Source organism: Grampus griseus, assembly GCF_964374135.1.
Source record: "Grampus griseus genome assembly, chromosome: 13".
Classification (NCBI taxonomy): Eukaryota; Metazoa; Chordata; class Mammalia; order Artiodactyla; family Delphinidae; genus Grampus; species Grampus griseus.
In genome coordinates, this window is record NC_139007.1 from 70276699 (window position 1) to 70292455 (window position 15757).

Below are 15757 nucleotides of genomic sequence, written 5' to 3' on the forward strand. Positions count from 1 at the left end.
CGAGACATTAACTTATTGAATAACAGCAGTGTATTCTTCCATAAATTCTTATTGGAAAGGGTTCCTTTCAGGTGTTGGGAAACTTCTAAAATTTGACAGAGTTAAAGTTTAGCCTTTATAGCATCTATACAAAAAAGGTTTAGCCTTTATAGCATCTATGAAAAAAAATTTTTAAGCCACTCTAAGGCGTAATTCCAGGGGTTTCTGAATTTTTCAGTGAATTGTTAACATTCACAGATGGGATAAAGGGGATGTGGCATTCTCCTCTCCTTTAAATTAGGCCTTTTTTAAAAAAAAAAACACAAAAACATTGAAGTGCTTTCCTCTTTATTTCACATACTTACAATGCTTTTAAGTGGCTCTACTGGACTTAATAATGCACTGATTAACTCTTTCTTACAATTATTAATTATTACCGTCATAATTAATCTCTGGATTCAGGAAGAACTGTTCTAGCTCAGGGATACCCCCGCCTATTTTGTGCCTCAACTATAGATTGAGCTACAGTTTGAGCTATAGAAAAACAGCCCCAACAGCAAGGCATGTTGTAGCTGAGGCAATAATTTAGAATAGGCTAAAAGGTGGGTTTCTGATCCCAATTTAAATGACTGCTTTATAAATTTACATTTTCAAACATTGGTATTTGCATAGAAATCAATGATGCAAAATCACTAGGAAGAAAAATAGTTACTGGCAAAACTGACTTTAAGGTAGTTAATATTTTATTTTACTTTAAATGTTTCAACATTTAGACCGTGAACATGAGAATCCGACTACAGTGTACATTACTTTAACTTTCACATACTTTTTGATTACTTATGGCATATTTCAGCCATCAGTCAGTAACTGAATTTCTACTTAAATCTTATCCTGAATTGTTCCAAAGCCAAGTGGCTTCAGGAGATCTGAACCGTCAAATATGGAAAGCATCTGCCTGGGAAACGACTTGATCTGGCAGGACATAGGGCAGCCTCTACCCTCTGTCCTTCTGTGAATGCCTCCATTGTCAGGCGTGATCATGAGGATTTCGTGTGGGCGGAGCAACCGCCCACAAGGCAACCACTTACCCTCATGGACCTGACGCCTAAAGGCAGTGGGTTTTTTTGAACACTATGTAGCAATTGCTGGTGCTTAAAAAACAAACTAACAAAGACTTTACATGTTAAGGACTGCATCAAAGCTTTAACCTATAAAAATAGTAGCTGATTAATTTTGGACCAAAACTGATATACTAAGACTTCTGCAATCTCATAGAATCTTAAACTCTTAGAACTGAGAAGTGGCTTCTGGTTCTAGTCTCTCATTTTGTAAATAAGGAAAGGGGGCCCCAGATAACTTAAAAGATGGAAAGAAATACAAAGAGTAATAGTGCTTATGTTAAGGGATGTAGAAATACGGGTGGTTATTTTTTTTCTTATTATCACTATGTCTCTCTAGTGGTGATAGTATTTTTATAATGACAAAAAGTATTATCTTAAGTGCATGAAGCAAATACAAGAATCCTTTTAAATCTGCCTTCTACCTTTTAGGCTGATTCTGCTGAGAAGCTTAGGGAATATGGGCTTTCCCATACCTGTAGCCATCCTGTGCTGGTGACAAGAACTAGGTCTTGCCCCCTTATAGCACCACCAAAACTACCTCCTATACCTCCGTGGAAACTCCTTCGTCAAAAAAAGGAAACTGTTATAACAGATGAAGCTCAAGGTATGAATAAATCTTATTAACATTTCTCTCTATGAAGTTCTAATAGTTTCATTTGTAATGAGATACATATCAAGGCAAACAACTCAACATTACAGTTAAAACCTTCATTTAATTTTATGTCCGAATTTTATGTCTTTAAAGGATTAATTCTGCACATCTCAGACGCCAAGCAGTTTGGTTTTCATGTCTAAACTGGCCAGATATATAAAGGCCATTCTTTGGGTGATGGCATTGTGATTATAACTGTGATAAAAAAGTGGTTTGTAGTAAATAACATAGAAGGTTAAATAGCATATACGTTAGATCACTGGTGTGAATTTCTAACATGGGCATCATTCTACAGTGCCCTGTAGGACATAATCTTTGAATTGACTGATTTCTGTTTGAAACTCCTATAGGAATAGGACTTTTACCCTGGGCTGGTTCCTGTGTCAGTGTTGTCATGTAGCCACAGTGAATGGCAGTAGTGCTCAGAAATACACAGGTTCACACAGGTTGAGAATGGGGCAGGGAGACTGTTCCCACCTTGTTCTTATTCTCACCTTTTATTTCTAAATTCCTCATAATCCATGTCTAATTCTTCGCTCCTTCAATCATTTTCTCGACAAGTCTTCATTTTTACTCCTTTTTCCATGAGCACCACGTTTGAATGGAAGAGAGACCAAGATGGCAAGAGAAGAAATGAGCGAGACCATAAATGAAAAATCAGGAGGAGAGGGGATTAGAAAAGAAAAATAATTAAAAAATTATGGCTTAGAGGAATAACTTAATTTGTTTATATTAATTCAACATAAACATATGGCCTTTCCGTAGCTAGTTTATACTTAAGATTTTTAATGAAGGGTGATAGAGAATTGTGGTGCTATGGTCTACATATGTGTATGTGTGTATATATATTTCCCATTCCGAAAAGTTTAAATTATCTTTGTTCAAAAACAGCTTTTTTTGTTATCTTTTTTGTGTTCATTTCCTTGCTTTCGCATTTTCTTCCTTTGTCTTTTCCAATACCTCAGTATCTTCTAATTGTATCCATCCAGTAACAGGTCATCCCATTCTAGAAGTTATTGCATTAGGGTTCACAGGCCTGTCCTTGAATGAACAATGAAGACAAAGCCATGATGAACATACCTAGTGCCAGTTTACTAAAGGCATCCCCGAGAAGCATATAAATAAGCTTTAAGTGGCTGGGCTCATGAACCATGGCTTGTACCCTTATTGATGGTGCTTGCTGTGGCTTCTGCTACCAATTCAAGTGTTGCTGATCCTTCAGTGCAGGGGAGAGGAACCATATCTCAGTCACAGGGTAATACGTAAGTCTCGTTGGTACTCAGGATCCTAAAACCGCATTAGCCACAGAGATTGGAGTATTCACCTGTTCCTTGCCTCCTACTTCCAACCATAATTTACACGTTTTTAAGATATAAATAACAACTGTTAACCATGTAATTTTCCTCACATTTGCTTTCTGCCTACGTTTAAACAACCAGTACAGCTGGTGGCAAAGATTTTCTAGCACAACATGTTTTATCCTGGCCAGAAAAGAACAAAGATTAAAGAAATATCTGGTTTAGATATACAGGAGAAATGGTCAGTTCATCTCTTTTTTTTTTTATTAGACTTGTCTGCCTCTCTCCCTCCTGCTTGATTATTTCAGTTACTTCCTTACATTCCTTGAGTTTCTGCAACAGGCTGCTTGTGCCACCAAAGTGCCAACTGTTGCTTTGGATTCCAAGAACTTTCCAGTTTCCTCCCTCCCTCCTTCCCTTCCCTCCTTCCTTCCTATCTTCTTCTGTCTTTCCAACCAAAGATCAGCATTCACATGATGCTTGAAAGAAAATCTTTTACTACTGAATGCTATATTTTAGTTAAATGCATAGAGCCACACAACCGTTCTTCATTCAGAACATCAGGAATAGCTGAATGAAAGGAAAAATATTGAACATTCAGCTACTTCCTGATTTTGATATTGACTGTTGTGTAATTCTGTGTAATCTGATAGCTCCATTGTAAGCTGGGAAAGAAAACCTACGGATTGATGGGATTCCATAACCGCAGTGTCCTGCTTTGAGGCTCACCACATCATTGTCTTTCTTCTCTCTATTGGATTTAATATTTAAAGTGAAATTAAGAGGAAACAGAGAGAGAGAGAGAGAGAGAGAGATCAATATAGAGGTTATCACAGAACAAGCACAGAGAAGTCATGTGCACTGTGTCATAGTCTCACTTCTCTTCGTCCTGTGGTCATCCTTTCTACTGCTATAGGAGCTTATTTAAAATAATTATACCTAATGTTTAATTTCAATGTTCACCGTGTTAGTGCATGGGTTGTGTGCTATATCCATTGAGAATTTACATCTGTGTCAGCTTCAGATGTCTTTAGGAATACCCACAACATTTTTCTTGACTACTGCTTTCTTTTCTACTTATGACCTTTACTTTGTTACATTTTCTGTTCTTCCACTATCTCCATGTATTAGTCCACATTTTTTTTCATGTCTTGAGCAATTGTGTTGTAGAGGTTAACTAAAAGAACACATTTTTAGCAAAAGACTTTTATAGAAAGTCTTTTGTGTATGTGAAATAGCAGCAAATGCCAAGTAATAACTCTAGAAGACATTGCTGACTTTCTCCCTTGAGACTTCATTGTTTCACGTTGTAAATCTGGAAAGCAACTGAGAAGTAGACTAAAGAAATCTCATATTGGTAGGATCTATAAAGTCCTTTTTAATACAAAACTTTATGTATCGTAGTACATTTCTATTTAACTCTATTGAAGTTTGCTGGGTAAATAGTTAATCTAATCAGTACTGCATTAAATGTCAAATTTTACATATAATCTTGGAAAATTTTAAAAAAGTACATCACACTACCTTTTTCTTTTTAGAATTAGTAGTAAAGAAGCCTGACCAGTTTCTTGAGATTTCAAGTCCGTTTCTGAATTATAGAATGACTCCATTTACAATCCCAACAGAAACGTAAGTATAGAACATTCTTTCCCATGAATTCATCTTGTTAACAGATGAAGCATTTTGTGATTTGTGCAGTTAAAAATGTATCCCTTGGTGACAAATGTATGAAAGTTTGTGTCAATGCACTGATCATAGGAAAATAAAATTTTTAGGTACTATTTCACAGTAATAAACAGTTAAGATAAATTTTGAATTGGTCGAAATGAGGCCTAAATATGTCTGGCTTTACAGTTTTGGCTTCTGTTTCAGAACAACACAGTATTTTGTTATACTTTAAAACTTAGCACTGGGGAATGTTTCTGGTTATTACCTGATAATTAAATCACAAGATCAAATGATTGTCATAAAAACCTGGGAGATGAAGTCTGTCACTCTTAGAGGAGAAAAAAAGAGCTAACTAAATACAACAGCAAAGACAATGAAGAAGAAAAAGGAGGAAGGGGAGGAAGAATCCAAATTTACTAATATTTGAATGTGACAATAGGGGTAGAAATAAAAATTATCATCCTGGGTCTAACATTTTTAATGAGTTCACAGTGGTGAAAAGGAAGTCCACAGATAGCAATAATGAGAAGGAATAGTGGTGATACGATTATTACCACTAAAAGTGTGGTGATTTGTTATGAAGCAATTGACAACTAACACATGAATATATACATAATCAAGGATTATCAAAACTATTCTTTAAATTTGTGCAGTTAAATGTACTTCAATAATCCCTCAAAGTTGTAAAATATAAAAATAAATACTAGTATTTAAAATGGTTAAAAAAAAATAGGGATTCTAGAACCAAGGAATGTAATGACTGAAATTTTAGAATTCAGTGGATGTGTTTAATCACAGATAAGATACAGCAAAAAAAAGACAATTAGCAAAGTGGAAAATAGGTCAAAAGATAATATCCAGACTGAAGTATGGTGACCAAAAAAAAAAAAATGAGGAAAAGTATAATAAAAGACATGTAAGAAAAGTTGAAAAAGACCAACATACTTGCAAGTGGGTCTCAGAAGTAGAGGAGAGTTTGGGGATAATCATGAAATAAAAATATAATGGCCAAAATTATCCCAAAAGTTAAGAAAAATCAAGTCAAGATTCAGCAAGTTCTGAAAAAAAGTCAAGTAATGTAAATGCGGAGAAAACTGCAGCTAGATAATCATAGTAAAACCATAGACAAACATAATACAATAATATATAGATATAAAGCAAAAGAAATACTGCAAAAAAATCAGCATGGATAAATGTCACACACAAACATATTAGACCAAAGAAATCTGGTATAAAAAGTATATAGTTTAATTATTCTATTAATATAGATTTTAAAAAGAAAAGAAAAAGCAACATATGGTGTTGGAAGTCTTGATAGTGGTTACCTGTGGCGAGGAGCGCTAGCTGTGATTGGGAAGCACGTCTGGCAGGGTTTGTGGAGTGCTGGTAATATTAGTATCTCTTGATCTGAATCTGAATATCTCTTGATCTGATATGGCCATATTTACTTGGTGATTTTTCAGCAAGTTTTACATTTATGATGTGTGTACTTTTTTGAATTTTTTTTAAACTTTACTAGAACATCATTAAAATTTTTGAATGGCTTATAGGTCACAAATATAATGACAATTAGATGTGTTTCATCCTCCTCTTGGATATATTAAAATCCACGATAAGAATATAAGCTGATGGGGTTTCCCTGGTGGTGCAGTGGTTGAGAATCTGCCTGCTAATGCAGGGGACACGGGTTCGAGCCCTGGTCTGGGAGGATCCCACATGCCGCGGAGCAGCTAGGCCCGTGAGCCACAACTGCTTAGCCTGCGCGTCTGGAGCCTGTGCTTCGCAGCAAGAAAGGCTGCAATAGTGAGAGGCCCACGCACCACGATGAAGAGTGGCCCCCGCTTGCCACAACTAGAGAAAGCCCTCGCACAGAAACGAAGACCCAACACAGCAAAAATAAATAAATTAATTAATAAACTCCTACCCACAACATCTTAAAAAAAAAAAAAAGAATATAAGCTGATGAATAAAAGCAATCAAAATTTAGATCAGAATTCTGTTCATTGTACTGTCCTACTTTTAGAGCTTCTTTACATCATAGCCTGTTAATTTAAATTTTATGGACTCTAGTTAAGTTGAAAATATTAGAAACATTATTCAAATGTTTTAACTTAAGCCTCCTGCAGTTCTATGCATCAACGATTAAACACTGAAAAGTGGGTGAAGAGGGACCCCCTAGGCAGCACTGGTAGACAAACATGGCATTTAGCCATGTCAAGCTTTATAAACAGAAGAAACAATTTGCTGCTTCTTTGGTTTTAAAAATTTGTTCTGTTATGTATTTGCAAATCTAGTTTTCCTCAAACTTTCATTTTAACTTATAAAAAATCTTATTTTATACATAAATTATTAATTTCTATAAAAGTTTTAAATAAATTTAGTTAGCTGAATTTAAACATTTTAAATTGCATTTACAACCGTACTATATATTATTTTTGCTTTAAGTAATTCTTGAAAAGCCAAAAATCATCATAAATAAAATCTTGCCAATTATATAAATCATCATTAAAAGTTCAAATAATCAAAATGTTTTTTGGTAACCTTGGTTTTTCCTATGTACACTACTGGTTTTTACAAACCAAAATTTTCTTATACCTATAACTTAATTATAAACCTAAAATTAAATATAAAGCTACACATTGTATAGCCTAATTTGTTGGATTATGTAACATGCTACACTTCTTTCACCTGTTACAAATACAAAATACCACATAAAGACAGAATTTTCTTAAACTTAACATAAAAATACTAATGCTTTATACTTTTTCCAATTAATTTTATAGTTAGTGTTATCCACTAAGATGATGATTTTACCATATTCCAAATAACTTCTGATTATCTCTTAGCTTACTGAGATTGCATATTACTCAAATATTTTGCGGATTGTATGAACCAGAGCTGCATACCACCAGGACAGATTTTCTCAGGATTCAAACTGTCACACGCAGGCTTCTAGAATCCCTATGCCCAGAGAGACCACAAATGCGTTGGTTTCATAACCTGAACTTCCGACATTGACTCTCTTACTTAATTTTCGTATGCTTTCTTTCAGCGTTTTTACCTAATTAAGTTGCATGAAATTCTTTAACCCAGGTCTAGGTGACTTCAACACTTGATTGGATTCAATCAAGTGATTGGATTCAGTGAACTAATCTATCCACTGCTTGAACCTGTTATGAATTCCCTAGTATATCCATTTTATCTGGCAGAGCCCAAAGCAAAAATATGTGAATGGCATTTCCTTGCACCTGACTGCTGGACAGAGTTCTCAGGTCAGCATAAGAGCAAGCCGGTTTTTTGGCCAGCCTTGGAGAATGAGTGCTACACAACTGCCTCTCCTTGGAACACTGTCACTGTAGTAACAACATGCCCGGTTTGCCCAGTCCTGGCTCCTGGCCTTGTTTTAGAGAATCAGAGCCTCACAGATATGTTTGTGCTACCCTCTAGTGGCAGTTTCAGAGACACTTAGCTTGAGGTGAACCAAGTTTTACAGAACACGAGCAAGGAAAAATCCAAAAGTATGGGAAGTTCTGTATACATGAAATTTAATACTATCTTTGAAAGACCTAATATATTTGTACTATAACAAATATCTTTTTATTGTACCCATAAACTTCTAGCTGTGGCAACACTGATTTGGGGTCATGTCAGCAATAACTTGAAAGAAAATACTGTACGCTTGGGTAGCTAGTATAAATATCACAGTTGTAAACGTAAGGGCTCAACATGCATCATTAAATTTTTGACTCTAAGCCCTATTTCACTGCTACATTACTCTGATACTTAATTAAATCACTTCTAAATGCCAGGTTCCTATGTGTTCTGATCATCAACATTCAAAGATGGCCACCATAGCTTTAAAATAAATAGCGTTCCAGAAAAGTTTTACACCATTGCAGTGACTGATAGAGAATATTGCTCCAGTAGTATATATAGCAATTAAATATTTTTTAACATGAAGCAAAAGAAATTACTGGTTGTAAAGTAATGAGAATGATAAAATGAAAAAAATCAGAACTTCCTATTGTTGACCAAACATCACTATGCAACGGAATATTATTCAGCCATTCAAAAAGAAGGAAATCTTGCCATTTTTGTGACAACATAGATGGACCCTGAGGACATCTCAAGTGAAATAAGTCATACAGAGAAAGACAAATACCATATGATCCCACTTATACGTGGAATCTAAAAAAGACAGACAAGCAAACATACTCACAGATACAGAGTACAGGAGAACAGACTGATGACTGCCAGAGGCAAGGCATGGGGGTGGATGAAATGGGTGATGGGGGTCAAAAAGTACAAACTTCCAGTGGTAAAATAAGTAAGTCCTGGGGCTATAATGTGTAGCATGGTGACTATAGTTAATAATACTGGGTTGTATATTTGAAAGTTACTAAGAGAGTGGACGTTAAACGTTCTCATCACAAGGAAAAAAAATTGTAACTGTGTGTGGTGACCTACGTTAACTAGAATAGTGGTGATCATTTTGCCATATATACAAATATTGACTCATTATGTTGTATACCTGAAACTAATATAATTTTATATGTCAAGTATATCTCAGTAAAAGCTGCAGTTATTTATTAGTAGCTTTAAACAAGAGATTAAGATAACAAAAGTTTTTTTCTTTTTTTTCCATTAGTCATTTTGTACGAACTTTGATTAAGAAAGGGGTGCTTCCAGGATCTGGTTTATCTTCCCTTACTGAAAATGATGAAACTACAACCGTTAGCCAGACAGACTTAAGTCAATTGACAAGAACTATGTCTCAGGTAACTATGTTACTCTTATTATTAGCCTGATTCTTAACTATAAAAAATTTTTTTCTTAAATTGTGAAATATATTATACATAAATGCATTTGAGCAGAATAAAGAATACTGAAACTAAACTTCTTACGTACCCATCTTCTAGATTAGAAAGTGGAATATTTACCTCTCATAGATGTCTCCTGTGTTCTCTTTTTTTTGGGAGTGTGCACTGCATGGCATGTGGGATCTTAGTTCCCCAACCAGGGATTGAACCCGTGCCCCCTGCAGTGGAAGCACAGTCTTAAACACTGGATCACCAGGGAAGTTCCACATGTGTCTCTTCTGAATTGTATCTCCTATCTGCCATACAAGGTCTGGTATTTGTCAACTGCACGCTCTTCTAATTTTGTCAGTTATGTACACGTTTATGAACAATATATAGCTTGGTTTCATTGTCATCCTCATTTTATTTTTGTGGGCTCTTGTATTAATTCTTCTGGGATTTCTTAATGTTGCTTATGAGATTTGTCTCTTTTGCCACATGTTACAGTTCATTTATTTCACTGGCCAAAGGTATTTAATACATAACTAGTCTACCATTTAAAAACATCTTTCACAGTGTTAATGGCTACATTCATTGCTTTTTGTTTCTTGCTATTGCAAGCAGTGGTACCATGACTCATCTTGACTGTCCCTGTACACACACGCAAGAGTTTCTGTAGTTCCAGGGTTTGTGAACTTTTATGTGTTATGTCTCCCTTTGTCAATTTTCTAAAACATATGATGAATACAATTTATCTCTTTCTGCATATGAGCTGAGTATTGGCAACAGGGAACAGTGGAAAGCAGAACAGCTGTCTGGGTTAGCACTGTGTGAACATACAACTTCACGATTTGGTGGTTGAAGGTATACTAAAGGATAGCTCCCAGATAGTTGGGCAGTTCAGGTTACAAGAGTGTCTGTAGACAGGAAGATGTGACCACATGGAATCTGACAATGGGCCTAATAACTGCTGTAACTTCAAGCATATGTGACATTTTGGATTTTGCAACAACTCTAATATAATGTAAAATATTGTGATTTTTTTCATGGATAAAGTCACAGTTATTGCCAATAACACTGTAGCTACTCACCTGCATTGATAAATTGAAAACTGAAGAAAACTGAATGCTGAACTTCAGCTAAAGATGAAAATAATCTTTCAAGCAGCCATGTTCATGGATTCCTAAAATCTTACCATGGGCCCCAGTGGATACTAGCCTAGGAAGCTCCGTTCTAGGATATGAATCTGGGAGCATCACTGATGGGTAATAGGACATTCACCTTTTAACCTTACAATAAAATGCACTGGATGAGAATTTTCTCTGCACCACATTCTGGCCAACCCATATATTGTCTGATGTTTCAACTTCTGTCAGTGTGGTAGGTGGGAAAGGGTTTTAATGCATAATATATTTGCATGTTCAAAAATAAAATTATAAGGCACACATCAAGAATTCTTGTTTCCATGTAAGTACTTCTCCCACTTTCACTGCTTTGCCCTCTGTAGGACACTTTCAGGGTGTCTTTATGTAAATATAAAGAAACACACAATATTCCACCTTTTTCTACTCAAAACTTAATGAAATTTTTTAAAGTTTTTACTTAGTAAATACTGGAGATAATTTCACTATGCCTAAAGAGCGTCTTTATTCTTAAAGTCACATACTCTTTCATTATGTGAATGAACCAGAGTTGATTTCTGCCAACCTCTATAAATGGTATAAGATACATTGGAGGGCAGAGAATCACATGCAGGTAAACACATTTTTTAGAATTAGTTGAAAAGGAGAGACTAACAGATGAGAAATCTTGCAAGAAGAATGAATAGACTTAAACATTGTTAAACTTTTTTTCTTAATTTCAAAGTATTGTATGCAATAGTTTTAAAGAGTCAAAAGTTACCAAAAAGATAATCATAAAATAACCAACCTGTATTACCCCTCCTCATTCTTTAGCCTTCCTCCCCAGAGTCAGTCACTTTTATTTAAGCGTTTCTTCTGCTATGTGTCTCCATATTTCTAAGTAGCAGAGGCTTTATGAAGGCAGAGATCTTGATCTTTTATCATATACTGTTTCTCCCTCAGCACCTGCAAAGATGCCTAGCACATGACAGACACTGTTACGTATTTGTTGAATGGCTGAATTCCGTTCTTTCTCCATCTATCAATGAAACATTATCTCTCGACCTCTTGCTATAGAAGATAAGGATTTAGCACTCCTGTATTCGCTTACCATCCCATACCTCCACTTTCCTCTGTCTTCAAGATTTTTTCACTTCACAAGTTTTTGTCCAATCAGTACTCTAGCTGTGAGGCTGGATACCAGAGCAGACCCCGTTGAGATTTCGTGAGCTGTTACGTAATGCTTCTCACCTAACAGGGATGAAACTGTTGGGGAAGCTAAGAGTTCTACGAGCCGTAAGAGCTGGAGCCCTAACGGTGGAAATGAAGGGCTCTGCATTGTGGCTTGATTGGCAGGATCTCTGACTGAGATGCCACTGCCTCCTGGGAGTCTCAGTGCCCCCTGTATATTTCCCAGGCCTCTCACAGGTCTGGCTCCTGGCTCGTAACTGGGACTGGCTGCATAACTTGTGGAATGAAAATGCAGGGCCCCTTGTTCAACAGTTATTAAGAATGTCAAGAGAGTGACAGCAGAGCATTAAAACAAACACAGGGCCCTTCTGAGCCCAGCGCCCTGAGTGATCACACACTCATGAAGCCGGCCCTGCTCTTGATCTTGCCTTCGACACACAATCTGGCTGATAGACCGCAGGCATTAGTGACGTGTGCCATTTCAGGCCGAAGCACTTAATGAGTCTGCACGTGGCTTTGCAGCTCTCTGCTTCTCCCACAACCATCAGGAAACTGCGTATCCCAGTGGCAAGGCTACATGGTACAAGTTTCTAGATCCCTACATCACAACTGGGAAAGGAATCCCTTGAAAAGGAGCCCCCCAAAATAGGCTGAATATGAGGGAGAAGTTAACCCTATGTGTTAAGCCATTGAAATTTCAGGATTGGTTTGTTATCTCAGACTAGCCCAGCCTAATATAGTTCATGTTTTTAAACAGCAAAATTACCCTACCTTTGCCCTTAAGATAGATACAAATATTAGGGACAATAGGCCTGTTTTCAGACCTTCCTTAGGAATTAATATTTAGTGCAAGTCAGGCATTAATTATTTACCTGTTTCCTTTTCCACCTTCATCATTACTTCAAGCTGTAATAGAAGGATGGTAATAAAGAAAAGTATTCTTCCGTTAAAAAATATTCTAGCTGTGGAAGGATTTTTATTGGAGAGACAAATTTCTTTTCTTACACAACTTTTTGTACAAACCAATTACTTCATTTTTTTTCTATGACACATTAGGAAGCCTTCCCAAACACTCTTTTTTAAGAAAAAGGAACACCATTGAACAAATACCTTTAAACCCCATTTACCACACAAACACATCAGATTACCAATGCCACCTGTTTTCCTGGAGATATCACCCTCTGGAATCCTTTGCTCTCTTGCTCTTGTTCCAGCTGATGGAAACTTGCGCCTGTCATCATTGGACTTTCTTTTCTCTCTCTCCTCTGATGGATTTTCTAATTCTTGGAAACGATGCTCTCCTGCTACTTGATACCCTCATTTAGGTGGTGCACATCTTCTAGTACTCCCTGAGAAAAACTGCGTGGGAAGTGAAAATGATGAGGGGTTCGTATGCCTGCAGATGTCTGTATTCCACCCCCTCCCCTGGTTTATATTTTGGCGTGTTGTAGGATTACAGTGTAGATGTTCTTTCTTTCAGAATTTTAACTCTGTTCCTTAACTTTTGTCTTTTACCTTCAACCATTGCTCTTAAGAATACAGATAACATTTTGATTCTTGATCTGTTCTGTATGACTCTTGTTTTTCCCCTCTGGGAATGTTTTAAGACATTCCTTCCATTCTTGAAATAAGAAAAATTTACAGTGATTGGCCACGTAAATGAGTCTGTTTACATGAACTGTGCTAGGTACTCCATGAGCCCGTTCAACCTGGATACTCAAGTTTTTCAGTTCTGCAGAATTTTCTTATACTTTTTCCACAAGAATTTCCTTTTCTGAGAACAGTAATATTGAATACATTCACACTGCTGTGCCACTAACCTCCAGAAATCATTTCATCTTACAAAACTAAAACTTTATACCCATTAAATCATTCTGCATTCCTGCCCCTTTTCAGCCCCTTAAAACCACCATTCTACTTTTTGTCTCTAGGATTCTGATTACTCTAGGTACTTCATATAAGTGAAATCATACAGTATTTGTATTTTTGTGGCTGGCTTACTTCACTTAGTAAAATGTCCTCATCCATGTTCATGTGTCCATGTTCATCCATGTTGTACCATGTGTCATAATTTCTTTCCTTTAAGGCTGAATAATATTCCATTGTGCATATACATATACCACCTTTTGTTTATCCATACATCCATCAATGGATACTTGGTGAATAATGCTGCTATGAACATGCGTGTATAAATGTTTCTTTGAGATGCTGCCTTCAGTTCTTTTGGGTATATACTCAGATGTGGAATTGTTGGATCATACGTTAATTCTATTTTTAGCTTTTTCAGGAACCACCATACTGTTTTCCATAGCAACTGCACCATTTTATATTCCCACAGAAAGTACAAAAAGGTTCCAATTTCTCTACATCCTCACCACATAACAGTAACAATAACACTTGTCATTTTCTGTTTTTTTTTCTTTTTTCTTTAACAGTAGTCATCCCAGTGGCTGTGAGAGGGTGGTATCTCATTGCAGTTTTGATCTGTATTCCCCTAAGGATGAGTGATGTGGAGGACGTTTTCCATGTGCTTGTTGGCCATTTGTATATTTTCTTTGGACAAATGTCTATTCAAGTCCTTTACCCGTTTTTAAATTGGTTTTGTTTATTTTATATTGTTTTTGTAGAAGTTCTTCATATATTCTTGATGTTAACCCTTTACTAGACATATGAGTTGCAAATAATTTCTCTCATTCCATAGGTTGCATTTTCACTCTGTTGATTATGTCCTTTGAATGACAGAAGATTATTTATGTAGCCCTATTTATTTTTACTTTTGCGGTCTGTGTTTTTATTGTCATATCTAAGAAACCAATGTCAAATCCAATGTTGTGAAGATTTTTACCTATGTTTTCTTTGAAAAGTTTTTTAGTTTTCTTCTCTGAGTCTTTTGTATCAACTTTACATCCAAACTTTCTATTGAATTTATTTCACTTTCCTATTTTTAGTTTCCAAGAACTGTCTCTTGTTCTTTATTGTATTTTTATAGTTTATTTGATAAATGAATATCTTCTTAACTTTCTGATATTACTAACTTAAAAATTTCTCCCTATATTATCATTTCTGATTCCTGTGACTCTCCCTACCCACACCCATTAGTTTATTTCTTTTATATGAGACTTTTTCCTCAATTATCTAGCAATTCTTTGTTGTACACATATATTTAAGGAATTTATGAAATTAAAGAGCTGCTGATTAGAAGAAGCTTTATGGCATGGATAGAGCTTGTCAACTGGAAGCTTTAATTTGAGATAATTGGGGGTAAATGAGCCTCATTTGGGGTGGGACTAGCTCCAAATATCAGATTCCCTGAGGATTTTCCCTGGCTCTGTTCAGTGTCTCAGGTTAAGGGTCCTCTAATCTCCCTGCTGGGGTGGAATGTGGTCATAAGGATTGTTATATCCTTACCCACCAGAGTTATTAAAGCTGAGCAGCACAGGGTTCCTGAGAGTCTCAAAGTTCAGCATGTGGATGTTCACTTAATTCCTCTCCTCTCTGTGTAGTAAACTTTCTTGCTTCCCACAGTATCCGTGAACCCAGATCTGGAGACTTTTCATTTAATTTCTCTACTTGAAGCAACTTCCAGTGTCCTATTTAAGCAGAAGAAGGATAGATGCTAAACCAGAAGGGATTAGGGAGAAGTGGGGATTTGTCTGTTCCTTATATAGACATTCAACCCATCCCTGTATTTCAACCTGTATCTCATTCTGTCCTTCCCAGTGCCCGCTAATTGTTTCTGGGGTCCTAAGGTGTGGAAGGGCTTGCTTCTCACCAGCACTTAGTGTTCAGTTTTGTCTACTCTGTTGTCTTCTCCATACACTTTACATCGTCCAAAATATCACCCATCAGTCTGTATAAATTTATACCATTTTATCTTTTATACTTATTTTAATTGTGTCCCAGAGATAACAGAGTTATACATGTGAAG

At 36.2% G+C, this 15757-nt stretch overlaps 1 protein-coding gene across 2 annotated transcripts in view; it reads left to right on the top strand.

Annotated features, from left to right (window-relative positions):
* Positions 1 to 15757, top strand: part of ADGB (androglobin) — a gene marked incomplete at both ends in the record, with an annotated part of 169012 nt that overhangs the window by 78271 nt on the left and 74984 nt on the right. For both annotated transcript variants that reach the window (XM_082669389.1, XM_082669388.1), the window contains 3 exons: positions 1530 to 1704; positions 4589 to 4679; positions 9367 to 9496. In XM_082669389.1, the coding sequence (XP_082525515.1) occupies positions 1530 to 1704; positions 4589 to 4679; positions 9367 to 9496 (396 nt within the window). The remainder of the gene's footprint in view (positions 1 to 1529; positions 1705 to 4588; positions 4680 to 9366; positions 9497 to 15757) is intronic.